The sequence below is a fragment of the Electrona antarctica genome (genome assembly GCF_951216825.1).
Source record: "Electrona antarctica genome assembly, chromosome: 24".
Lineage (NCBI taxonomy): Eukaryota > Metazoa > Chordata > Actinopteri > Myctophiformes > Myctophidae > Electrona > Electrona antarctica.
The window spans coordinates 20,675,687-20,701,895 of NC_136803.1; the positions used below are offsets into that span (position 1 = coordinate 20,675,687).

The 26,209-nt window shown below is 43.3% G+C and overlaps 1 protein-coding gene across 1 annotated transcript in view; it reads right to left on the minus strand.

The window, feature by feature from the left end:
- Positions 1-26,209, minus strand: part of cdk15 (cyclin-dependent kinase 15) — an 82,410-nt gene that overhangs the window by 17,518 nt on the left and 38,683 nt on the right. The window contains exons 8-12 of the mRNA XM_079495623.1: positions 24,317-24,379; positions 21,958-22,081; positions 20,942-21,062; positions 16,153-16,246; positions 15,145-15,208 (exon numbers count right to left, since the gene is read on the minus strand). Of these exons, the coding sequence (XP_079351749.1) occupies positions 15,145-15,208; positions 16,153-16,246; positions 20,942-21,062; positions 21,958-22,081; positions 24,317-24,379 (466 nt within the window). The remainder of the gene's footprint in view (positions 1-15,144; positions 15,209-16,152; positions 16,247-20,941; positions 21,063-21,957; positions 22,082-24,316; positions 24,380-26,209) is intronic.

The window sequence follows — 26,209 nt, forward strand, 5'->3', positions numbered from 1 at the left end:
CATTATTCTGATGTGCCCGACTATTAATTGGTCAGGTGTGTGCATTTCGGAACTGAAACATTGGAAAACTCGACCTTGATTCCCCCCCTAAACCCCCCCCCCCCCCCCCTGCAACATTTCTGATGTGAAAACGTGAATTGACTAGATATAGGTATGTGAAATTGCAAATGAAAGCATGAAGAAGAATGCGATTTGGATGCGAGGGCCTTTAGTGCAACCTTACTCCACCCCGCTTCCCCGTTTCACTGGAAATATTCCGATCGTGGAACCTGGAAACTTTGAAACGTAATGCTACTGGATATGCTCCGATTTAGAAATGTAGGGGTTTTTTTGTGGACAAGGAAATCAGCTCATCAAAGATTGAATACCAGTATCTCCCTGTGACCTCACTCACTCTCTTTTACACACACGCACGCACACACAAACACAACACGCACACACCTGCGCATAACCCCCTCTCTCCTCTCCCACGCATCTCCCGACTCTTTGGCCACTAAACGGTTCTATTCCACCGCTTGATTCTGGGAGATGAGCCGCAAAAACACAATCCCCCCGAGTTTGTCTCTCCCCCATTTCCGTGTTGGACCACATTTCAGAGGCAGAGCAGCAGAGGACGTTGCCTCGTCTGATTCTCCTCGCAAAAGGAAGGGCTGTAACTCATCCTTTTGTCTCATCTCGTGTCTCTCTCCCACGCAGCCGGGAAACCGAGGGCTATGGAGTCGATATGGCTGTGGGACCGAACCCAGTGCTCATTATCCCTGCCCCGAAAAACAAAGTCCTTAGCAGGGAGCGAACGAACGCCAAGAAATCTCGGGCTGAAATTATGATGCAGCTAAAACCAAAGCGGCAGTAAAAAGACGAATACCTTTGAGGGAGGGTTTTTTACGGTAAGGAGAAGCGCAGTGGCTTTGATGAGTGATGAGTAATGACGCCGACTCGCGAGGGGAAACACACGACCTCTGTGCTGTGGGTTTCTGAGGATACACTCACTTGTCGAGATTTTAATGGGAGGGGAGGCTTTTACTGGTGGCGCGGGCCAGTGCTTTGGGGCGTTGGAAGGTTCGTCGGTGGAGTGGGTGTCTGTGTGTGGGGCCGATTTTCTTGTTATTTCCACCTAAAAGGCAGTGGTGGAAAAAGTACTCGCGTGTTTATAAAAGTATCAACACTGCAACTTAGAAATACTAAAATTACCAAAAGTAGAAAATACTAGAATGTTTTCAAATGTATACAAATCTTTTGAAAATAGCACATCTACAAGCCCACATTGCGTTGCATTGCGACGCATTGTGAACTTATAGATCAGCTATTTTCAAATGGCCGAAATGCATAGGGCTGAAGTCGTTTGCTTTCAAAATCTACAAAAACTAAAGTTCTCAAATAAATGTAGTGGAATATTTGGATCTGAGATGCAGTGGAGTAGAAGTAAAAGTATTGAACTTTTGAAGTGAAAATACCTCAAAATTATATAATACTTTCCACCACTGGCACAAAAGGCACACAAAAAATGCAGTTCTCTCTCCTCCGGTGTGTTCTTTATTTCATCTTCATAGAGATGGTCATGGATATTAGGAAAGCATGCAGGAGATTTGTCTGGCGGGATTGGATTCTAGGCCTCTTTTTCGCCCACTTGGGGTTTGAGTTCTACGAAGACAATAGTTTTAAGTGAACTTGGGAGAACCTTTTCAACCCATACGAACTGCACACACTGCACCGAAAATAAGCCAAGTACAAGCTCACAACGCATCGCGGAGCAAGCCCTGTTTGAGCTTGTAGATCTTCTGTTTTTGGCACGGTACACCGTTGTGCGGCAAAGTGTAAATCAGGCTTTGGTATTATTTATGGGATGAAGGGCTTTTACTGGTCACTTTAAAAGTGTCGGATAATATTTTGGTCTGCCTCTCTTTGTCGCGCTCTCTCACGCACGCACGCACGCACGCACGCACGCACGCACGCACGCACGCACGCGCGCGCGCGCGCGCGCGCGCGCGCGCACGCACGCGCACGCACACACACACACACACACACACACACACACACACACACACACACACACACACACACACACACACACACACACACACACACACACACACACACACACACACACACACACACACACACACACACAGTGAAAGACACATTTTGATCATGTACATAAAACCTACTGTAAGCACAGAGGCTGCACACATGGGCAGGCACGCACACGTGTACACACACGCGCACGCACACACACACACACACACACACACACACACACGCACACGCACGCGCACACACACACACGCACAGCTCCTTCCCGCATAACATAAACTACAACTTATGCCGACGACGAGACACACACCGTCTCAAACACACCTTCCAATGCACGCTTGCCATTTCGCTTGGCTCAGTTTTTCCAGTAGCAGCGTTGACGTTTGCCCTGTGCGGTGTGTGTGTGTGTGTGTGTGTGTGTGTGTGTGCGCGCGCGTGCTGGCCACCCGCCCCACCCCGGCCCGCCGAGAGCAGCCCGGTCCAGGCCTTTCTATCGGCCCATTCAGCCCCTCGGGCACATCTGGAGGGTACGACCAGGTAGGCGAGGGAGGGCGCCACCCAGGAGCAAAAAGGGAGAGAGATACTTTATTTCCCCCACCTTTTTTCTTCTTCCATTACACAAGTACTGTGCTGTGTCCATACTGTACTGTACAGTGGCGGAAAAAGTACCCTTTTTTAAACTTAACCCATTCAGGCCTGACGTCGAAATAAAAAAAACGTTCGCTTTGAAATAATATATATTCAAAGATTTGTGCCGCATTTTTACGATTTTTCAAAAATAGCAGACCTACAAGTTCATAGCGCGCCACTCGGTGGCGCGCTATGAGCTTGTAGATCTGCTATTTTTCAATAGCTAAAGTATAACATAATGCTTAGTTAAAACACCAAAAGGGGTTCCCGCCCAAAATGGGTTTAAAGCTATAATATGACACACATGCGTCCTTAGGTCTAAATGGGTTAAGTAAAAGTATCAATACTGCAACATGGAAATAGTATTACAAGTAAAAGTCTGGAATGACAAATGTATTTAAGTAAAAGTACAAGATAATTGTCATCAAAATGTAAAGTAGTACTCATTATGCTTTACGTCCCGTTTCAAGTTTTCAAATGTATAAAAATCTTTTGAAAATAGCATTTTAACTATTTTTTTCCTAATAAAATTGGTCTTATTTTGTTTTCTGTAAAGCGACTGAGTATCTAGAAAAGTGCTGTATAAATTGTATGCACTATATTTATTACTAGACCGGTGTTCGGCTGTAGAGCACCAAATCGGTGGACGATGGAAGTTGGAGATCCATGCCCCACCCGGCTATCCATTGTACCCGTTCTACCCATCTGTCTGTGTCCCTTTTATGCCCATATATGGAGATTTCTGTATCTGTCTCTCTGTGTCCTTTTATTCCTATATATGGAGTTCTGTGTCAGGCATGCCCAAATATGGAGTGTTGTGATGTCAGAACAGGCCAGCTCCATATATGGAGCATGGGCAATGGCCCTGTCTAGAGCCCGGGCAGAGGCCTTTTGTGGCGGTTCTGGACAACCGTGGGTCTGACCGACTCGACACCGGGCACTGCACTCCCTGTGGAACGCGTGTATTTGAAGTCGGTTCTCGAGTTCCGTGCATTACAACTGTACATACGTACAGAGAAATGCTGTGCATTTATAGATAGATTCAGTATTATAATAATTTTTAAACAAATGTATTTTGTATGTTGCATTTCAATTGTCTTGTGCGTTTTTGTGTGAAATGAAATGAAATGAAATGATTACTATATTTACCCAGGGTATCTGGGCTAAGCTCAAGAACTTGTTTCCAGCCAGGCCCTGCTCATAGAACATTTCATCGTAGTGGTTCAATGCCTTGTTCAAGGGCACTTCAGCGGTGGTAATTTTAACGTGTCGGACCGCTGATTCGAACTGGCGACCTTCCGGTATCAAGACCGCTCCGCAATCCGTTCGGCTACTGTTTTTTACTGTGTTACTGCGAAAGTGCTGCACTACCAGTATTGCCCCGTGGGGACAAATATAGTCCCTTAGCTCACCTTACTTTATACCTACTGTATTAATGACACGGCCAATTTAAGGGATGCCAGGTTGAAAGTGGGTTAGCTCAGAGAGAGCAACAAAAAGGACCCGTAACCTTTACGGCTGTAGCCCCACTGCACCAATAAAAGTATGTTGGTATTAGTGCAGTGGGGTGAACCAGAAAGCAGCAGGGCTGGCCAATGATATTGTGTGGGCCAAATTAGGATGTCATGCTATTGCGCTATTGCACAATATTGTGCTGTGCTATTGCACGCAACACAATAGACAAACACAGCGCACTGTGCCAACGCAGATATTATTGCTGACAGTTGGAAACCTTGTACGTCCAAAACTGTTACTTTTCCATTTTTCAAATGTATTAAAATCATGAGTGAGCTTAGCCTGGATCCAGCCCAAAGACCCCGCCCACTCTCTTAGTGGACTGCTACAGTCTGATAATCAGGCAAGAGTGAGCTTGTAGATGTGCTGTTTTAACTATAGTAACTAATGTTTTCAAATAAATATAGTGGAGTAAAAGTACAATATTTGCCTCTGAGATGTAGTGGAGTAGAAGTAAAAGTATTGGAAATTGGAAATACTCAAGTAAAGTACAAATACCTCAAAATTGAACTTAATTACAGGACTTAAGTAAATGTACTTAGCTACTTTCCACCACTGATTACTTCCGCAGTGTCCCGCCTGCTTCATTACACACAGTGTCAGAAGAGGGATCCGAACCCACGGCTCCGTTCAGAGACCAGAACTGGAGACCTGTCTCCTTCATTATACAACAGAGATACAGGGTTTCTGCACGGCACCGGGAAATAAACTATTAAAACCCCAGACGATTCCTGCTCTACTGCTGGCTCAATGTTATGCTCTACATGGGTGTTCAGGAACCGCACACACACACACACACACACACACACACACCCGCGCTCGCTTGCATACGAACAGAGCACCCTGCAGTCTTCATTGACTGTACTGTAGATGTGTATACACGTCTCGGACACGCGCGCACGCACGCACACCCGCACACACACTGTCAACTGCATCTCAAAACACAGATGGGTATATTTTGAATCTGTCATAGAGGTGCAAGCTGACGCCACGCACGCCACGCCACGCCACGCCACGCCACGCCACGCCACGCACGCACGCACGCACGCACGCACGCACGCACGCACACACACAGGTATTACTATACTCCCGAGGACATCAGAATGTTAGTACAGCAATTTTATGAATGCTATATATTCTTTTTACGATTTGTTCTGGCAGTTTTAGACCGGCTATTTTGGTACACGACTACACCGTGCGTATAAATCAGCCAGAACTCCAACAATAACCCCAAAACCTCACCTCTACACATGGCTAATCCAACCTGAATCGTTTCCTAATCGTATGCCTATAATCTCTTCTGAACCATTAAAACATGAAGACTAGGAAAATGGTGCTCAAAAAGTATTATATGTCAAATTCTGCTATACACTTATGGAGATATTTGCCCCCCCCCCCCCCCCCACCCCCCACCCACACACACACACACAGGCTGAACCTTCTCTCCGCTCGTCTGTCATCCACGTAGCCTCTATGCCCTGTTTACTTTTAACATATTTTACGCAGAAGAAAACAACTTTCTTCCTGCCATGCAGCACCTCCTCTCTCTCTCTCCCATCTCCTCCTCCTCCTCTTGCCCTCCGTCCCGCTATACGCTATATGCTATATGCTTCAAGCGTTTTCATGTCATGTCCAGGGATGGGAGATCATGGGACGATTATTTGCTTTTTGGGCGGCTGTGGCTCAGGAGGTAGAGCAGGTCGTCCAATGATCCATGGGTCGGCGGTCCGAATCCCGGCTTCTCCTGTCCCACATGTCGAAGTGTCCTTGGGCAAGACACTGAACCCTACATTGCCTCCAATGAGTTGGTCGGTGTGAGCTCGCCACCATCTGTGTGTGGATGTGGGAAGTGAAGACGCTGGCGTCGACTGTTCGCCGCTTCACCTCCCAATGTATGAATGAATGAACCATTGTAAAGCGCTTTGAGCACTTGGAAAAGCGCTATAAAAATGCAATTCATTATTATTATTATTATTTATTGAGATAACAAAGCGCTAACAATAATCGTACCACAGTGATTCATTTGTCGTGACATTGGCCTCCGTCATACACCAGGATGAATTCGCTTTTTGTGGAGCTGAGCAAATTCAGTACCACTTTAGGCCCATCATAAAACTGACCTGTAAAGAGTGCATTTGATATGCTCTTAATTTCACTGTACACAAATTGCCAGAACGCGTTGTCAGCTTGTATAGATTGGCGACTGTTCACCCCCGGAATAACGATGCTGGGGGGTTCAAGGGGTTAACAAAAGGTGGCATTTTAAGTTTTAAGCATATTTTGAAATTCATATACGTTATTTGTCTGCGGACGGCCACCTGAAAAAGATTTGGTGCCAAAAAGTCCCAGGACCCCCAAAAGATGTTTGTGTTAAACACAATATATGAAACAGGGTTTAAGTGGTTGAATCTAAGCCCCCCCCCACCCCCACCCCAGCTGATGCCTGATGTCGTCTCGTGCTAACCCAGAACGGCGGGCTGCAGACAGGGGGAACTTTGTGACGCCTGCACACACTAATCTGTGCATTTATTCACAATTTATAAGATCCTGTGTTTATTTATTCCTGTCTGGGCAGAGAGTTCTCTCTCTCTCTCTCTCTCCCTCTCTCTCTCTCTTTTTTCAGCACTCATTGAGGCGTTTCTTTGGAAGCTGCCGAGAGATGGGAGAGATGGAGGGAGGGATGGAGAGAGAGAGGGATGGAGAGAGTGGGAGATAGAGAGGTGGAGAAAGAGAGTGAGCTGCAGCAAAGAGAGGGGGGGGGGGGGGCTCACAATTTTTACTTAAGTAAAAGTACCAATACTGCAATGTAGGAATACTCTGTTACAAGTGAAAGTCCAGAATTAAAATTAACTTGAGTAAAAGTACAAAGATATTGGCATCAAATTAGTACTCCCATTTCACAAGTTTAAAAGTTTAAAGTTTAAAGTACAAAGATATTGGCATCAAATTAGTACTCCCATTTCACAAGTTTAAAAGTTTAAAGTTTAAAGTACAAAGATATTGGCATCAAATTAGTACTCCCATTTCACAAGTTTTCAAATGTATAAAATCTTTTGAAAATAGCAGATCTTTTCAAATGGCCGAAATAGGGCTGAAGGGGGTAATGTACGTATGTAATGTAAATCTAGAAAGTAACTAGTAACTAAAGTTTTCAAATAATTGTAGAGGAGTAAAAGTACAAGAAAATGGTAAATACTTAAACATTTTAGTAAAGTACAGTACTTTCCACCACTGGAGAGAGGTTAGTGTGTCAGCTGCGAGAACCGCACCCTCACCACGCACTCTGATGGAGGTGTGTGTGTTTATGCATGCGTGCGTGCGTATGTGTGCGTGCGCGCACGTATGCATGTGTGTGTGTGTGTGACTGTGTGTGACTGTGTGTGCGTGTGTGTGTGTGTGTGTGTGTGTGTGTGTGTGTGTGTGTGTGTGTGTGTGTGTGTGTGTGTGTGTGTGTGTGTGTGTGTGTGTGTGTGTGTGCATAAGAGGAAGTGCTGGCTGAGTTGAAGCAACTCAGCGTGGGTCTGGATTTAAAGATCTGGATAAGTGAATAAGGCCGATTGCTGTTTCTAATTAAAAGATTATTTATATATTTACGTACGGTTAGATTTAGTAGCGTTGTTTTCAAATGTGTTCCCTATACACACAGTAAAAATCCCTGGTGTTAATTTAACTCCAAGAGGGTGTGAAAATGGAACGCGAATGACATGAATATGAGCGCAGAACGGTGGTGTAAAGTAAGTACATTTACCCAAGTCAAAGTTTGAGGTACTTTTACCAATTTGTTATAGTTTTACTTTTACTCCACTACATCCCAGAGTAAAATATTGACTAGCTTCAGCCCTATTTACACTTTGGCTATTTCCTAAAAAAAAATTATACATTTGAAACCTGTGAAATGGGTACTTTTACTTTTGGAACTTTAAGTATATTTTCATGCCAATACTTTTATACTTTTACTCAAGTTCATTTGGAATTCCGGACTTTTCTTCTGACTCAGAAGAAAAGTATTTTGCAGTATTGGTATTTTTACTTAAACATTTGAGTACTTTTTCCACCACTGAATGTGAGCACGGAGTCAAATTCCTTGTTGGTACAAAACAACACTTGGCTCAATGAAGCTTGTCCCAGTGTGATGTGAAGTTACGATTACGAAGCGAGTCATAAATCTGTCTTGCTGCGTTCACACGGGCAGATACAAAGATACAGTCTACCATTCATTTTCAATGGAAGCCAGCGACGTGAAGATACGTCAGCTGCATGCTGCAAAAGCTGCAACAGCTACAAAAAAGTTGAGCTGGTTTCAACTTCAGCTACTAAGAAAGATACAAAGCTACAAATACGCTGTGTAGCTTTGCATCTTTGTATCTTCTGCATCTGCCCGTGTGAAGGCAGCATCTCTAATGTGGGTTATGCTCCCTTTACAGGCTCAATAATGGCCCAACTATCTGTGTACTGTATGTGTAATGCCTCGTGACCGTTGTATAGGCCTGTCCTAATCATTGCATAATCACCTAATCGCAATTATTTTGCATGTAATCGTCATAATCGTTTCCACGTTGAAACATTTTTCATGCATTTTCTAAAAATGGCAGAAATGGCAGGTCTGCAGGCTCATAAAGTACTGCACTTCTATAAAATAATCAAATATAAAATAATCAAATAAGTCAGTAATCTAATTACTAATCAGCAACATACCAGGGGGTTTCCACCCTGGTCAAATGAGAGAGAAAACGGGAGACGTGACACTGACACACATCACATCACAGATGCTAGTACGGTAACAGATGCTTATCACGCCATGTCTGTCTAAGGTGGAATGGGACGGTACAGAGAGTTAACTACTAAACCAATTTTGACCCGAGGACGATTCTACAAATGCCTTCCAAAATCCTGACAGTTTTCTGAAAAACCTATGTTTCGATGTCAGTGTTGTTCTCAAACTATTTCATGTCAAGGACCCCAGAATTATAATTATGTATTTTGCCGCAGACCCCAATCTCAAAATATGTTGTTCCAGGGACCCCCCAGAATCAAAGATTTGAGTTAAAAACGTTAGCTCTGAAAGAATATATATTCAAAGATTTGCGCCACATTTTCCCGATTTTTCAAAAATAGCAGATCTAAAAGCTCGTAGATCTGCTGATTATATATGCCTTCGTGTTTCCCTATACGCATGTGTATGTGTGTAAATAAGTGTGTATAAAGGATTTCACTGTGTAGAACGTCACTCACAAAACCTCACTAGTGATTCCTAGACTGATAATTATTCTTCTGGAATGCACAGTAAACCTCAACTCTATGACATCACCTAGCTGCGCAGGAAGTCCTTTTAAGGTAATAACATGGCATCACCTGTGTCATGCCTGGCTTCCTGGTACTGTAAGGGCGGGCTATGTTGCCATGGCAGCCAGACCATCACTGACTCAGCTCTCCTGCCCAGCCCTACCTTAAACCAACAGCTAGATCTTTGTTTTGTTTTACCCTGCTCGCTTCACTCATCACATGCATGAAACAACAGTCCTCTGTTGCTGTCAAAGCAGTAAATTAATGACCTGCTGTGTTCCATCATAACCACAGTCCCACACAAAATGAGCAAAAGAAACAAATAACCGAGCTACAAGCTCCCAACGGCGTTGTGAGCTTAATTGTATATCTGAAAATTTTAACCCGACCGTAGGCCGATTCTACAAATGCCTTCTGAAATCAGTAGTTCCCCAAATTGAAATTTGGACGACTTGCAATCTCGTAACGTGTGCATGGCATGCCCACATGGATGGGCATGCTGTTAACAAACTGCGTGCACCAGCCTGTGTGAGTGCGTGCACCAGCCTGTGTGAGTGCGTGCACCAGCCTGTGTGAGTGCGTGCACCAGCCTGTGTGAGTGCGTGCATGAGTCTGTGCCACACGTGCATGCATGTCGTCACGCACAGTACAGATGCACTGCATGTTGATGAGCAAGCAACATGTAGGCAGGCGGGAGGGCACCCACACACAACCACTGCACGTGTGCACATATATGCGCGCACGCCAAACACACACACACACACACACACACACACACACACACACACACACACACACACACACACACACACACACACACACACACACACACACACACACAGTTTTAGGAAGGCCACAATCTTTCTTTTATTTGTTATTATTATTCTTGAGCTATGTTTTACCCAAAGCCTGAAGCAGAAAATAGCTGGAGCTTGTACATCTGCTATTTTTGGCACACAACTAAGTATGAATCAGGAATAACTCTAGCCCCAACCCCTAAAAACCTAACCTCTGCCTAATCCAATCAATCCTTTGTCTTTTCCACCCTTAGAAAACCCATTTCTCTTGTGAGGAGGACCAGGAAAATGGTCCTAAAACAAACAAAAGCTGTACCCTCACAAGTGTGACCCCAACTACAGTAATACAAGCATGCGCGACTGTGCGCGCACACACACACACACACACACACACACACACACACACACACACACACACACACAGCTCTAACATTAGGATGAGTCAGAGGAGAGACATAGTCGTTGTAAAACCACACAGTCTGGAGGTCGTCTGCTGTGCTTTTTCCATCAATTCATCATCGGCCTCTCCCACAACCCCCTCTGACCAGAGACACTGCACACACGCGCACGTACACACACACACACACACACACACACACACACACACACACACACACACACACACACACACACACACACACACACACACACACACACACACACACACACACACACACACACACACACACACACACACACACACACACACACACACACAACTCTGCCCTGACCATAGATACATAACACAAATACACAACCCCAGAGCTGGCCTGACTTTAGAAACGCAACCCATAGTCACAACACGCACACACGCGCACACACACACGCACACGCACACACACACACACACACACACACACACACACACACACACACACACACACACACACACACAGTGTCTCTGGAGACAATGGGTCTATACAACTGAGTCCATTAAACTCAAGAGAGTATACACATGAACGGATAAAAGCCTGATTTATATTCAGGAGCGTGCCAGTGTCGCGCCCGCCAAATAGCAGATCTGCAAGCTCACAACGCGTATAGGCTACACAGACGCAAGTGACTCGTGCTCTGACGGCCAGGCACAAGGTTCTTCTCATAACCTAATTTGGGCCGTGCTCAGGAGTTGGTACTTATAACCCCGCGTTCTGGGAACCCATCAGAACTCACAACTTCACTGTCACATGCAGTCACAGACTTTGCCCGTCTTGTCTAGTTCTTGCACTTCTATGTTATAGTTCATGTTCTGGTTTTCATTGTTCCTGTTCTATGTTCATGTCTTCCCCAGCTGTATCTCATGTGTAATCATCAGTCCTCATAAAAGTCTTGTTCCCCAGTCAGTCGTTGTCTGGTCATTGTTCAGTGTTGCATCCTATTAAGTTTGTGATTGTGACGTCTTCTCTGTCATTCTGTATTAAAACACCCGACTTATCAGGGTTCTGAACTCTGCCTGCCTTGCTGTCCTGTGTTTGGGTCCTCACCACATGTGACCGCAGGCGCACACCAGTAGCCTATGTGTGACATGTGAAACAGCAACAAATAGCTGCTGCTGAGCCAAGTCAAACCAAGCTATGAGTTAGGCACAGAGCATGTTAGTTATATTGGATCATGGAGACAAACACATTGACGGAACTTAACGGGTTGTGGAGGAGTTCCGGGTTATGGTTTAGGGTTATACCCTTCAAAGTGAAAAAAAACAACCGCCACAAGTAAAAAAGCACGCCCCAGTGCTGCATACTGTACGTCCCCCGTCATGTAAAACTCATTATCACGAGCTCTTACGAAAGGCACATATTAGAGAAGACAGTCAGCGGTGGAGCGGTCACAACTCCGGCCAAACGGAGCCACATTCACAAACATTCAGCAGAAAACCATGTTTTCCTGCATGGGCGCACCAACCGCACGACGTTACTGTAGGAACACCTCCCCCATGGGAACTAGTTCACATTAATTAATTCCCGTAGAAGAACAACCCCCCGTGCCTCCCCGCACCTCTCCATACTTGTCCTTTTTCGTAAGAGAGTAGACATTCCTCCCCATGTGATGTAGGATGACTCTTGGAGTCTGAGGCAACGCGGAGTATAGGATTACCCGCTGGCCCAGACTCAAGACTGCACATTCCATTCTTATCTGCTCATCTTTACGCAACGGGACGGGGAGAGAGACAGAGGGAGAGAGAGAGAGAGAGAGAGAGAGAGAGAGGGAGGGGGAGGGGGAGGGCAGGGGACATATGAAAGGGAAAAGAGGGGCTAAAGTTGTTGAAGATTTTTTTTAAACAAAGGGAACCGATTGTCCTGCAGGTTCGGCAGGTCAGGGCGGGTTCGGTCATCTTGGTGATGTCACTCGCTCGCGTCCGATTTATGTGCCCACTGCACAAATACGCATGCACACGCACAGGCGCACACAGGCACACACGCACGCACACACGCACTTTTCAGTTCTTCCACTCTGTAATATCTAATAAAGCAAGAAATGGCTAGAAAAACGCCAGCGTACGTTTGACCGGGTCGGCGCTTTGATGTTCAAAAAAACGTCTCGTGAGACTTCAGTCGATGTGCGGGTCATAAGGCAGTGTAAAGGCATGACCCACATTAAAAGACACTTTTACGAGCCCGCTGCAGAATCGTTAGCATCACATCAGTGGAATCAGCTTTTTTTTCCAGGCCAAGTGTGTTTGCGAACCTCCGAGGAATCCGCCTCGCTCTGCGGTTCGCTCGCGTACCGGGACGCGCCGAACGGAAAACAACACGCTACAAAAATGTTTGTTTTTTAAGTTCGAGAAAAATAAAACACCTTTTGTGTATCACAGCCGCACGTCGTAAAGATTTTTCAACTTTGTGCACTTTAATGTTTCAATCGTAATGCCAGGAGAAGTTTATAGTAAATGCTTATAAAGTGCACAGTGCACTTGAAGCAAAGTGATACCAAATGTGCTGGCACAGTGTTGGTGCACAGAGAGAGAGAGAGAGAGAGAGAGAGAGAGAGAGAGAGAGAGAGAGAGAGAGAGAGAGAGAGAGAGAGAGAGAGAGAGAGAGAGAGAGAGAGAGAGAGAGAGAGAGAGAGAGAGAGAGAGGGAGAGAGAGAAGGGGGGGCTTTCAGTTACAGACTGGCTTTTGAAATGAGTTTGACTCATACCAACCAAAGACTGGAGAGGTCTTGCCACAAAGCACAACTTTCCCTTCATGTCGTTAGCCAATGGCGCCCTCTAGTGCAATGTGTCTGCATGGCAGTAGATCACAGGAATAATGATTGCCTGGGTGGGTACAAAACCTGTGGTCCCTAGAACTTAGAAGATGTTCGAAAATAGCTGATCTACACACTCACAGCGCGTCAGATCACGTCGTATTGTGAGCCTGTAGATCTAGTCTATCTTCTAAATGCAATCCCATTGTGCGTCTACCTCTAAATTGGGCTTAAGTAATCCTTGCACATAAGCTACATTTTAGGCAGTACACAGAAAACAATACTGAGGTTGCTAGTGTCAGATGTAACCACTTAAAAACCTTCTAGACTTAGTAAACATTTGCTGCCAATGTATGCGGATTCAACAACATCCATTGAAAGACCAAATGCCTCAGTAAATACACTAGCTGACTTCAATAAGAGAGGAAGGAAGCAGTCATTTAAATCAGCTGATGTGGGTGTAGTTTGGTCAGGGTGGAATTTTGCACGTGGATGGACCCTACCGCTGTCATTATATAGGACGGGCTTTATACCCAAATAAGCTAATAATAAGGAGTAGTTCAGCCAGGAAATGACTTATTTTCCATCAATTACACCAGTGGTTCCCAAACCTTTTCATGTCAAGGACCCCCAAATTGACACAAATTAGCCCGCGGACCCCCCATTTGAAAATATATGCCAGGGACCCCCATAAGAGAAGATTTTTATGGCTCTAGCTATGATTCTCAACCCGATTAAATTCAAGGACCCCCAGTTTGACATGCATATTAGTCTACGGCCCCCCATTTAATGGAATTTCTATTTCTGAGACCGCAATTTATATCGTAAAATCAATGTTAATTTAACTCTGAGAGTGTACGATCCAATGTGCGATAGATGCCACCAGGCTCCAGCTAATCTTCTTCATATGTTTTGGACCTGTCCAGCCTTACAGTCTTTTTGGTCAGCTATATTTGATACTGTTTCAGATGTGTTACAGTTGCCCATTGATCCATCCCCTGTTATTTCCCTATTTGGCGTCCTTCCTGTAACCACCCCCCTGCCTAAATATCAGTCTGACCTTGTCGCTTGTGTGACTCTTCTGGCAATACGTCTTATTCTTATGAATTATTATTATATCTGACATACTATACTTTTTAAAATTGGAAAATAATTAATTACACATTGCGTGGCTCAATCTCCAAATTCAGTAAAGTATGGCAGCCTTTTCTGTCTCATGTTGACCGCCTTACACTCGTGCCCCCGATTGAACCTGAATATATGTCATCTGACTAGCCAACCTGTCTTGTCTGGATGATGTGTGTGACCATGAACTGATTTGTATAATGACTAAATTGGAGTTGTTTTCTTAGGTTTTTTTTCCCTTTTTAGTTTTTGTTTCTTGTTTCTTGTTTGGTTATCTTGATTTGATTTGTGTTGTTTTGTTCTTGTGTGTGTTGTTTTTGTTTTTTGTATTTGTTACTGTACAAACGGGTCCATATGGTTCCATTTGTACACTCTCAGAGTTACAGACCCATAAGGGTCCATTTGGTTCCAAACTACCATTTAGCTGGGGACCCCCTGGAACTCCCTCAAGGACCCCTGGGGGTCCCCGGACCCCACTTTAGGAACCACTGAATTACACACCCCATGAAGCCTTAATTCTCAACTCATGGAGATTTAAATTTTTGGACGCATTCCTAAGCCAATAGTTTGACAGACTGACCTGGTTTGTAGTTGGGTAGTTCACTCACTCCGGGCCAACTCTCCTCAGTGGGAACTCCAATAACCTGCAGGTGAAATAGATTCAGACACCGTGTAAATGAACAAAACGCCATACATGGGCAGCTGGCGGCCCGGGGGCCACATGCGGCCCCCACACCTTCACTTAATGTGGCCCTCGGGGTAAATATCGGAATACTGATATATTATTGATATAATTTGTTACAATTCCAAGCATGTAAACATGACCCGCTTTAATTACTTCTGTCTAAATTAGTAGCTTAATAGCATTCAAATGTTATTGTCCTTTTTATGTCCGATGAATTTGTATTTAGTTCATAAAGTTAACATAACTATAATTAAAGGCATTTGAAAGGCAATGAAATTAAACAAATATATTACTTTTCAGGATTCCAATTCAAAAATAGCAAAAGAAATAATTCAAGATTTCAATTCAAATAATATAGCAAAAATAGCAGTCCTACGTAGATCTGTTATTTTTGTATGCAATGTGGCCCTCTGGAGTGAGTGAACTGTAGTGCAGTGCATTTATAGATAGATTATTACAAAACATACATGAACCAGTTCAGCCCTATATATATTTCGGCCATTTGAAAATAGCAGATCTAGAAGCTCACAGTGCGTTGCATCGCTATTTATGCCAAGACTTTTGTACTTTTACTCATGTACATTTTCTGGATTCTGGAATTTTACTTGAAACAGAGTATTTCTATATTGCAGAATTGATACTAGTAAAACATGCGAGTACTTTTTCCACCACTGGCTGTAAGTTAGTATGATCAAGTACAGGGCATTACTTTACGAAAAAAAAATAAAAAAATAAAGAAAAAGAAAAAAGTTTGAGCATGAAGACAAGTGGTTTCTGCCTGACAGCAACTTTGTGTATGTTTGTATGTATTAACCTAACCTAACCTACACTGCGTTTCTCTGGCTATGAAGTGTATTATGCTGCTGTATCGTCATGGTAACTGAGCGGCCTCTATATACTCACTGCCCAGATCTTCTGGAGCTGTTCAAAGACGTCAGCCACACCTGGGAACGCCGGCGCACCGTGCAGCATCTCAACGAAAATACACCCAGCTCCCCTATGAAGAACAAAACAAGACAATGTACAATTTAGGCATTTAGCAGGCGCTCTTAATCCAGAGCAATTTACAATAAGCACAAAAAAACAAACGGTAATACATCAAATGCATAGAAGTAGTCATCTAGGTCTATCAGAAATAAACCAAGAACCTAACATCAGTCTAACAGTAGAATGTCCCTACATTGAAACCACATTAACCCCATACGTTGTTGACCGGAGTCCCTCAGGGCTCTATACTAGTATATCTTTGTTGAAAATAGCCCCATCGACAAGCTCACAACGCGCAACGCATTGTGCCGTGACCTCTGACACTTTCAATTCCTTAGCATTCTTTTTTGTGTCCAGTGTTGTAACATGACATGACATTTAGGGGCTAAACTTACCCCACACACCATCACACAGCCAACGTGAAATTATTTCAAACGTGCGGTGACGTTTCTGTTGATCAAACATAATTCATAAGGTTTCCATGGACTATTTATTCATCTGCGTCAACAACGACGAAGCGTTTCCTTTTGGCCCTTTGAATGCCACAGATCTCTACAACCAGTGTATTCTTCTGTCAGGTTATTTTATCGGAGTAAGTGGGTCAAGCCTGAAAAGAGATGTTTAAGGCAGTGTTTCTCAACCCTTTCAGGCTGCGACTCCCCAACATAATCATATTTGAATGGGGACCCCCCACCCTGACAAGCACTTGGAATTGAAGGAGTTGTGGCATTACATTTAGTTTGACTCCGTTCCATGACCACAGATAAATATTGTTGGACCATTTGTTATACTATACTGTTATACTATGTGTGTGTTGAGTCCTTTTGACACAGTAATGCCTTATTTTTCTTTTAGTTCTTTTTTCATTTATTGAAAAAGCCTTAAGTCCTGTTCACTTGAGAGATGTGCAGATAAATGCGGCGCGCGCGCGCGCGCGCACGCACGCACACATGCACACACGCACACACACACACACACACACACACACACACACACACACTTTGAGAACCCCCGTTTGAGAGCCCCTGCTTTAAGGGGATGGTACTGTAGCTATACAAACAGCCTTTCTCAAACACACAAATATGTGATGATTATTTTCCCTGTTTTACATCACAGCCATTTGACAACATGTGGTTCTAATAAATATTATCCGCTATCTGGAAAGACCAGAGAAAGATCTGTCCAAACATCATTAGGACACAAAAGATATTGTTTTACTCCCTCCAATTAAACCATTAAGCCCTGAGGGCAGGCATATTATTTTTTATATATCTTCTAAATCAAGGTCAAGTACCCCTAAAATGATTTGTCACGGACCCGCATCTAACTTATTATTCTTTGAGTGGTGCAACCACTCCAAGGAACAGCAATGTTCGTGTTAACCTATGTGACTGTGTGTCTATGTGTTAACCATGAGTACCAGTAGGGGCAAAAGTGGCGCTGTTGTGCCAGAAACCGAGAGAGAGAGATAGTGCTGCACTGTTGCCTGCTAGTGAGAGAGAGAGAGAGGGGGGGGGAGTTGCACCACTCAGTTCACACGGGTGTGATTTTCATTCAAAAATAGCAGATCTACATGCTCATATCACGGCACGAAGTGACACACTATGAACTTGTATATCTACTATTTTTGAATAGCCAAAGTAAAAAAATATATGGTTAAAATCTACAATGACACATGCAGAATGCTTTCCCGGTTTCATTGCGTTAAAGAATCTCTCCACAGCTTTTTGGAAAAATACTTAACAAAAGAAAACCTCCTGAGGTACTTAACTTCCAAATCTTTTTTTTTTTTTTTTTTTTCCTTATTTTCTTTCTCTGGCTCAGAAAGATGATATTGGGAGAAAGAAGCCAAGAGGCTAACTTTCTCTCCACACGCAACTGCCGTCCCTTGCAGCCAACACTGCGCTCAGTGTGCTGGCAAACACACACCAACACTTAGTGAATTAAAAGCTATTTAGTTGTCCTAAAAGTCTGATCTCCCCGTTACGTTGCTATGATATACAGTTACAGTTTAGGGCAGTGGTTCTCAAACCTTTTTGTCTCAGCTGGTCACGCCTGTAAATAACATTTTCATCCACGGCATTCCTGAATTATATTGTTACTTCATAGCACCGTATACATTTATCATGACATTGATATTGCATACAGTTGGAGGCCATCGATATTGTCCTTTTCTTTTTGCTGAGGTTTGCGTGATCTGCGCAAAAGGACAGTTAACCCATTTTGGGCGGGAACCCCTTTTGGTGTTTTAAACATTATGTTATAATTTAGCTATTGAAAAATAGCAGATCTACAAGCTCATAGCGTGCCACCGAGTGGCGCGCTACGAGCTTGTAGGTCTGCTATTTTTGAAAAATCATGAACATTTAGAAGGATTTTTTCAGGATTTAGAAGAATTTTTAAAAGTTTTGAGGTCAGGCCTAAATGGGTCAAAGGATAAGGGACAATATCGGTGGCACCCAACTGTATGTCACGAGGTGAACGTGAGAGATTAGGACAGATTGTAAGTAACTTTATTTAACTTTGTTTAACCAATTGAACCCCAGCATCCCTATTCTGAATGGAATATTCACCCAAATAGATTTTTGGTGAAGAGATTTGATTTAGGTAAAAAAAAAAAAGTATAATAATAATGCACAAAGTACAGTAAAACTCAAGTCTGTTTTACTAAGTAAAGACTAAAGAGGGTAATCAAACTGAATTCCAAATATGATCAAAGTGTGTGAGAAACTCTGGTGTAGGGTATACCCCATGCACTGCACTGCCAGCATGCACAATGGTGACCAAGAGTGAACACCGCAAAGTACCAAGTGCTGATTTAAACGGTGAAGTGGAAACAAGCAATCCATATTAAAGGGATACATTTTCCCACCCTGCAGGGGGTTTTCAACGTTTTCCAGGCCAAGGAACCCTTAGCTAAGAGTAAGAGAGAGAGAGAGGAAGCAGGGACCCCCACCACATATACTATCTATTATTACAATCCGCTTAATTCCACGCCCCGTCACGGCTTCACCTTTGTCATGAACGTGCAACGTATCGTTGCTGTCGGGTGGAAACCTCATTGTGTCCAAACTTTTACTTGTCAGGATTCGAATTCAAAAACACCAAAAGTAGCAGACCTACAAGCTCGAAAGGTGGCGTGAGGATATGTTTTATGCTTTTCACGTGACGCTGTAGTGTGATCAAGTTAATTTACGTAAAACACAAACAAATTAGAATATGGAGATGAGAGGTTTCTGCCCGACAGCAACGGTTATGTCCTTTTTCACTGTAGGAAATCTGGGTCAACTTGTTGGTAATTTGAATATGGTTTAAGGTTGTGTTATTGCTAGATGTCTGTGAAGTCTGCTGTGACATATAATCAACATATAATCAGCGAATCAAGGCTGCAGTGGAAAATGTATGCTTCAAAAGCTACAATCAATAACTGCGTCTGATTCGATTATACTCGATATTTGATGCAGTGGTGTAAAGTAAAGTGCATATCTATTCAAGTACTGTACTTACTTTCTTCAGTATGTACAATTTTCAATACTCTAACCTACTACATCTCAGAGGAAAATATTGTACTTTTACAAAAGAAAACACTCAACTAGCCGTACCTATAGGCCTATATATATTTTGGACATTTGATCTACAAGCTCCCTGCGATGTTTTAATACATTTTGAACTTGTGAAATGGGACATTCTGCACAATGAGTGCTTTTTGGTACTTTAAGTACATTTTGATGCTGATTTTGAGCTACTTTTAATCAAGTACCTTTTGAATGCGGAACTTCTACCTGTAACAAAGTGTAGTATAATTTCCCTTTAAGTAAAACATGTGGGCTCTTCTTCCATCACTGATTGGATGTTTGAATCATGGGACGGCATCAAGACGTCATGCGTGACAGATTAAAAACATGGAACCCTAGCGTCCGTTTTCTGGGCACGTCAAAATGGGCGAACACTCGTCCGAAAATAGCCGAGTTCATAACACGCCGCAACGTCAAAGAGATTTGGTTTGGACAGAAAAGAAGGAGGGGGTGAAGTACAGATCCTTGGGGGACCTCACTCGGTCAACAAAATATATTAAGGCTTAAGTGGTTAAGCTTGATCCCCGCGCCATATGATTTTTTCCCTTAGTCTATCATTTTTAATTTAATTGATAGACTGATGGATTAGGAGAAATGCGTACTGTCACTATACAAACACATCATTCATATATACACAATCAGTTGTAGGGGTTGTGCTTAAAGGAGTAGCTCACCCCAAAAAGTGACTCATTACAACACATGAAGCCTTGAATTAATGGACATATGTTTTTAGTCTTTGTTGCGGAGAAGAGATCCTGTGGAATTAATACAAGCCATCATGGGTGCGTGCGGGTGTCAGAGACCGAAAATAGCCGATCTAGATCTAGATCGTCTGTTTTCGGTGAAAATCAGCCATTTCGATGCCATCACGGCCCGTCAAAAATACATTTTACTAGAACTAGACAAAAAACCCCAAAACATTTCACATGACTAATATAAAATATGATAAAACTAAACGGAATTTTTTTCAAAAAGACTACAGACCGCCCAGAAGCAAAGATTTTAGTTAAAATGTTCGCTCTAAGCGCGGCACTCGGTTCCGCGCTATGAGCTAGTAGATCTGCTATTTTTCAATAGCTAGAGTATAACATAATGCTTAAAACACCAAAAGGGGTTCCTGACATACTGACCATATGTCCAGTGCCGTGGAATAGTCTGTGGAGCCCAGCAGAACGTCGGGGGGTCGGTACCACAGGGTCACCACCTCAGATGAGTAGGTCTGGCAGGGAATGGACTTGGAGCGGGCCAGCCCTGCGTGTGTGTGTGTGTGTGTGTGTGTGTGGTGTGTGTGTGTGTGTGTGTGTGTGTGTGTGTGGACACACGCAAAATGTATGTACACATTAAAAAGTGCTATTTTTTAACTGCCGGCCCAGCCCAAGCTCAACGCTAACCTAAACCTTAACCTCAAAATCCCTCACTACAACGTAACCTAAAACCCTAAACGCCTAACTTCATTTTTTCTTTTAAGTTATTTTTTGGCTGTTTTTTTGACAGATAGTGTAGAGAGAGAAACATGAAATATGGAGAGAGTAGGACAAGTGACAACAAATCACAAACGGACCAGACAGGAATTGAACTAGGGACTCGCTGTCAGGCATCAGAGCCCATGTGGTAATATGCACCCTAATCATTTTGCTGTCAGGTTGCCTACCAATCTTTCTAATCCCAAAATGACCCTTTTCCTCATGGGGACCAGAATGACGTCCCCACAAGGGTTTACTTTTCTTGTGGTTTTGAAGGGCTCTAGCCCCCTTAGTATATGGCAGCCAAGTCTAAGGACTTTAATGTTTGTTTAGAGCACTTATGACATAATTCATTTGCCAGCCAAGTCTATGGACTTATTGCTTGTCTAGGGCACTAAATGGCGACATAAGACGCCGTGTGGCCGATATAAATACAGTGGTCACCCCTCACCTTGGTAGTATTACCGTTAATGCTAGCGAGCTAAAATGAGGCCAATCCTTGCTCTAGAAAACGCTGGCAATGTTCCAATCGCGATAATCACAAAGCGCTTGTAGATCGGCTATTTTCACTAGCTTGGGTCGCAGGGGAGACATCAAATTTCTCTTTCGGGTCACGTCAGGCTAAAAAGTTTGGGAAGCACTGATCTAGGCTGTGGGAGTCACAGGGGTCGTTATGGCCTCACCAAAGTCGGCCAGTTTGAGCTCTCCCAGGTAGCTGATGAGCAGGTTCTGGGGCTTCAGGTCTCTGTGGAGGATCCTGTGACTGTGGATGTACGAGAGGCCTCGGAGCAGCTGGAACATGAAGATCTGCAGGGAGAGAGAGAGAGAGAGAGAGAGAGAGAGAGAGAGAGAGAGAGAGCATGGATTCAAGTAAAATACAAATGTTTGTATGACCAAGCCCTAATGTGCGCGAGAGAGAGAGAGAGAGAGAGAGAGAGAGAGAGAGAGAGAGAGAGAGAGAGAGAGAGAGAGAGAGAGAGCGATGGTGGTGCACCCGGTACATTGGCTGAGGTGATTTATATACTATTTATATACTATGGTGATATATTATAAGATACCAACGGTATTATAAGTACTTTATTGTTTTTACACAACAGCAACGGAATTACGTTTAGAGCTCCACAGGCATAACCAACAATAAATAAACCCCAAATGAAAGAAACCCCACAGATAAATAATAATATACCCAAAGTGCTGTGTGCAATGTGCAAAGTCCAATTATGTTGTAGGGCAGGCCGCGATGAATGTGAATGAGGTGTCTTATTGGTTTTGTGTTGTATTGCATTGCATTCCATTTCACTGTACTGTTGCAATCAATTGTATTGCATTGTATTGTGGGCAGCTGGTCTTTGTCTCCAAGACACATTTGAAGAGAGAGAGAGAGAGAGAGAGAGAGAGAGAGAGACAGAGAGAGAGAGAGAGACTGGTGTTATACTGCAATGTAGAAATATTAATCTACAAGTAAAAGTCCAGAATCCAAAATGTACTTGAGAGACGTTGTGAGAGACAGAAAGAGAGGACAAGAGAGTCCACGTTGGAAATAAGGCTTTTTGGCCTTTTGTGTTATCCTTTTCACATTGTCAATCAATCATTCAACACAACACGACACATTGCGTTGCAACACGTTGTGAGCTTGTGGATCAGCAATTTTCTACAAAGATATTTAAGGTAGAGCGAAAACAGAAAAGACCCTAGTATAGAGCCCTGAGGGACTCTGCTATAGACACAGTGTGGGGTTTATGTGGTTAATTGCACGGGAGCAATGATACATAATTAACGTAAATAATGGCGCCCTGAGGAGTGTCTGAAACGTGTTTTTACTGCGTGGCTCGGTATGGGCCGAGCCGTCTAGACCAGGGTCTGTTTGTGTGTCTGTCTGTCGGTGTGTGTGTTTGCTTGCTGTCCGGGGGCTGATCTTTAAAATCGTTGGACTGATCAGCACCAAATCTCGTGTGCACGCTGCCAGTAGTAGGTCGAGGAACTACCTTGATGTATTTTATATATCGTTGCTGTCGAGCAGAAACTTCATATCTTGAAATTTCAACTTTTTATGTTTTTCGACATTTACTGCCCTAATTCATCATACAAGAGTGTCATGCTAAAGTAGTAAAAATAGCCGACCTACAAGCTCACAATGCATTGTGGTGTGAACGTGAGCTTGTAGATCAGCTATGTTCAGTATTTATATTATTTTAATAGTAATAAAACACGAACGGTATTGGACATATGCGGTTTCCACCTGTCACCTATGCGGATTTTCAGGATTCAAAATTCAAATTAAAAAATAGCAAAAGTAAGCAGCTTGAACTAGAAATACATGCCGTGTGGAAACTGGTCCAAAACTGTTACTTTACAGGAATTAAATGAGCAAAAGTAGCAGATCTACAAGCTCAAAGTGCGTCGCCTCGCAAACATGCTTTGAACTTGCGGACCTGCAACTTTTGCTGCTTTTGTGTGATGCTGTGGTATGATCAAGTAGTAGGGCGTTAAATTACAAAAACAAAACAAAACACAAAAAAAACATCAAAAATGGAGATAAGAGGTTTCTGCCCCACAGTGAGGATGTGTTGTTAATATTTAGCTTGAACCCGTTTCATGCATGAGCTACAGACAGACAGACAGACAGACAGACAGACAGACAGACAGACAGACAGACAGACAGACAGACAGACAGACAGACAGACAGACAGACAGACAGACAGACAGACAGACAGACAGACAGACAGACAGACAGACAGACAGACAGACAGACAGACAGACAATTTAGGCATTTAGCAGACGCTCTTAATCCAGAGCGACTTACATTAAGCAATAACAAAAAGCATGGCATACATCACATATATAAAATTAGTTATCATGAAACATGCGTAAGCCAAGAACGTAACAGTGGAGTATCTATGTAAACTATACATACTATACTATATTATATATTATACATGTGTACTATAAAGTGATATGACTACATAAAATGCAATTCTAGTGCTGTCTACGGACAGACATACAGACAGACAGACAGACAGACAGACAGACAGACAGACGTACCCTGGTGTTGTATGAATGCAGGCCCCCTGGGTGTTGGATCATGTACTGAGCCAGGTCTGTTTGCTGCAGGCAGAGAGAGAGAGAGAGAGAGACAGAAGGGGGAGGCATTTACAACATGTTATATACGCGCTTAGGAGGAGACAATTAGGCATCCCCTCGAGTTGACCCGCTATTATCCTCCCTGCCAGAGTCTTTATTTTACTTACGATCCGTTAAATAGTACCATTTGTGCAATCAGGAGGTCTCCCGCCACCACAGCGCCTTCTAGAGCCAAGATGGCCGACAACCAATTAAGACCTGAGGCCAATTCTTAAAAAAAAAAAAATCTTCTAAATTCTAACAGATTTCTGAAAAGACATATGCTGACTATATCAGTGGTGCAAAGACCCCCAAAATGATATGTAGCCTATTTGGCTGCCGACCCTCCATCTAAAAATATTTTGGTCCAGGGACCCCCCAGAAGCAACGATTTTGTTAAAAATGTATGCGTAAAAAAAATATATATATATACTGTACAGTCAAAGAGGTGCACCAATGTTCACCATTTAAAACAAGACTTAATTCATTATGAATAATAACCAGCAGCTTCCGTATCTATGTGTGTTTAATATAAGGTTAGCATTTTTAGGAGCCTTTTCAGGCTGTGACCCCCCAAAGTAATCATATTTGAAGTGGGGACCCCCCCACCCAGACAAGCAACAGAATGGTTCCACAGATAAATGTTGTGAATAGCAGATGTACAAGGTCGTTGTGAACTTGTAGATTGGCTATTTGCACAATTGTTGCCTCCGCCTTATATAATAATAATTATTATTATTATTGTGACAATTAAAAAGCAAAAGTAAACAAATTAGATTGTCCCATTCAGACAGGTACAGTACAGGCCTATGTCTGCATCAAATTGTCTAAGGAAAATAAATCACACCCGTGTGTGTGTGTGGGGGGGGGGGGGGGGGGGTTCCAGACCCACAGGAACGCACCCAGGGTGCCGGCCCGATTCCGGCGAGCCGCCCCGCGTCCGAAACGGTTGAGAAATGACGGAGTTACCGTGTGGGGGTCCCTCTACTGTACCCTCTACTGTACTGTACTGTACTGTACTGTACTGTACTGTACTGTCACTGTACTGACCCACAGGAACGCACCCGCCACCCACACACATAGCTCCGCACCACTCAAAAATACCTGATGTCACTCACTGTACACAGTTGTTTCAGCTCATTTTAAGCTCTGTATAGGGATTCAATTAAAAATGGTACACTTTTGGATCCAGAGCAAAAATATGTACTCACATGTAGGCCTACACAAGATGTAATGAAGAAATGCTAGGAATCTAGGTTGGTTTACTTTATACATGTGGGCCTATAGTATTGCCTGTCTGACCTACACATGCTTTCATGACGTCGCGCATGATCAATAATAAAGTTTGAGTGCATGCACTACACACATTTAACTCTAAATGTCTGTATATAAAATATAGCTAACTCAGCGAATCTCTTAGTTCCATCAATATTGTTCCTCGTAAATAGTTGGTTTCACGTCGCGCATGATCAATAATAAAGTTTGAGTGCATGCACTGCACACACATTTAGGTAAGAACGTCATGACACTGCTACCTCGTTCAGAGTGTGTGTGTGTGTGTGTGTGTGTGTGTGTCTTCAAACAGCGCAGAGAGGGAGGAGGAAATGTTGCATAGCGATTTTGCTTATTCCTTCTAAATGTCTGTATATAAAATATAGCTAACTCAGCGAATCTCTTAGTTCCATCAATATTGTTCCTCGTAAATAGTTGGTTTGTGCCTAATTATAGAGTTCGCTTTGGCGATTTTGACTGCACATTCCCATCCATGTCCCATGATCGTGGGAGTTTGACTCAGAATGAACTGACTGAGAGAAA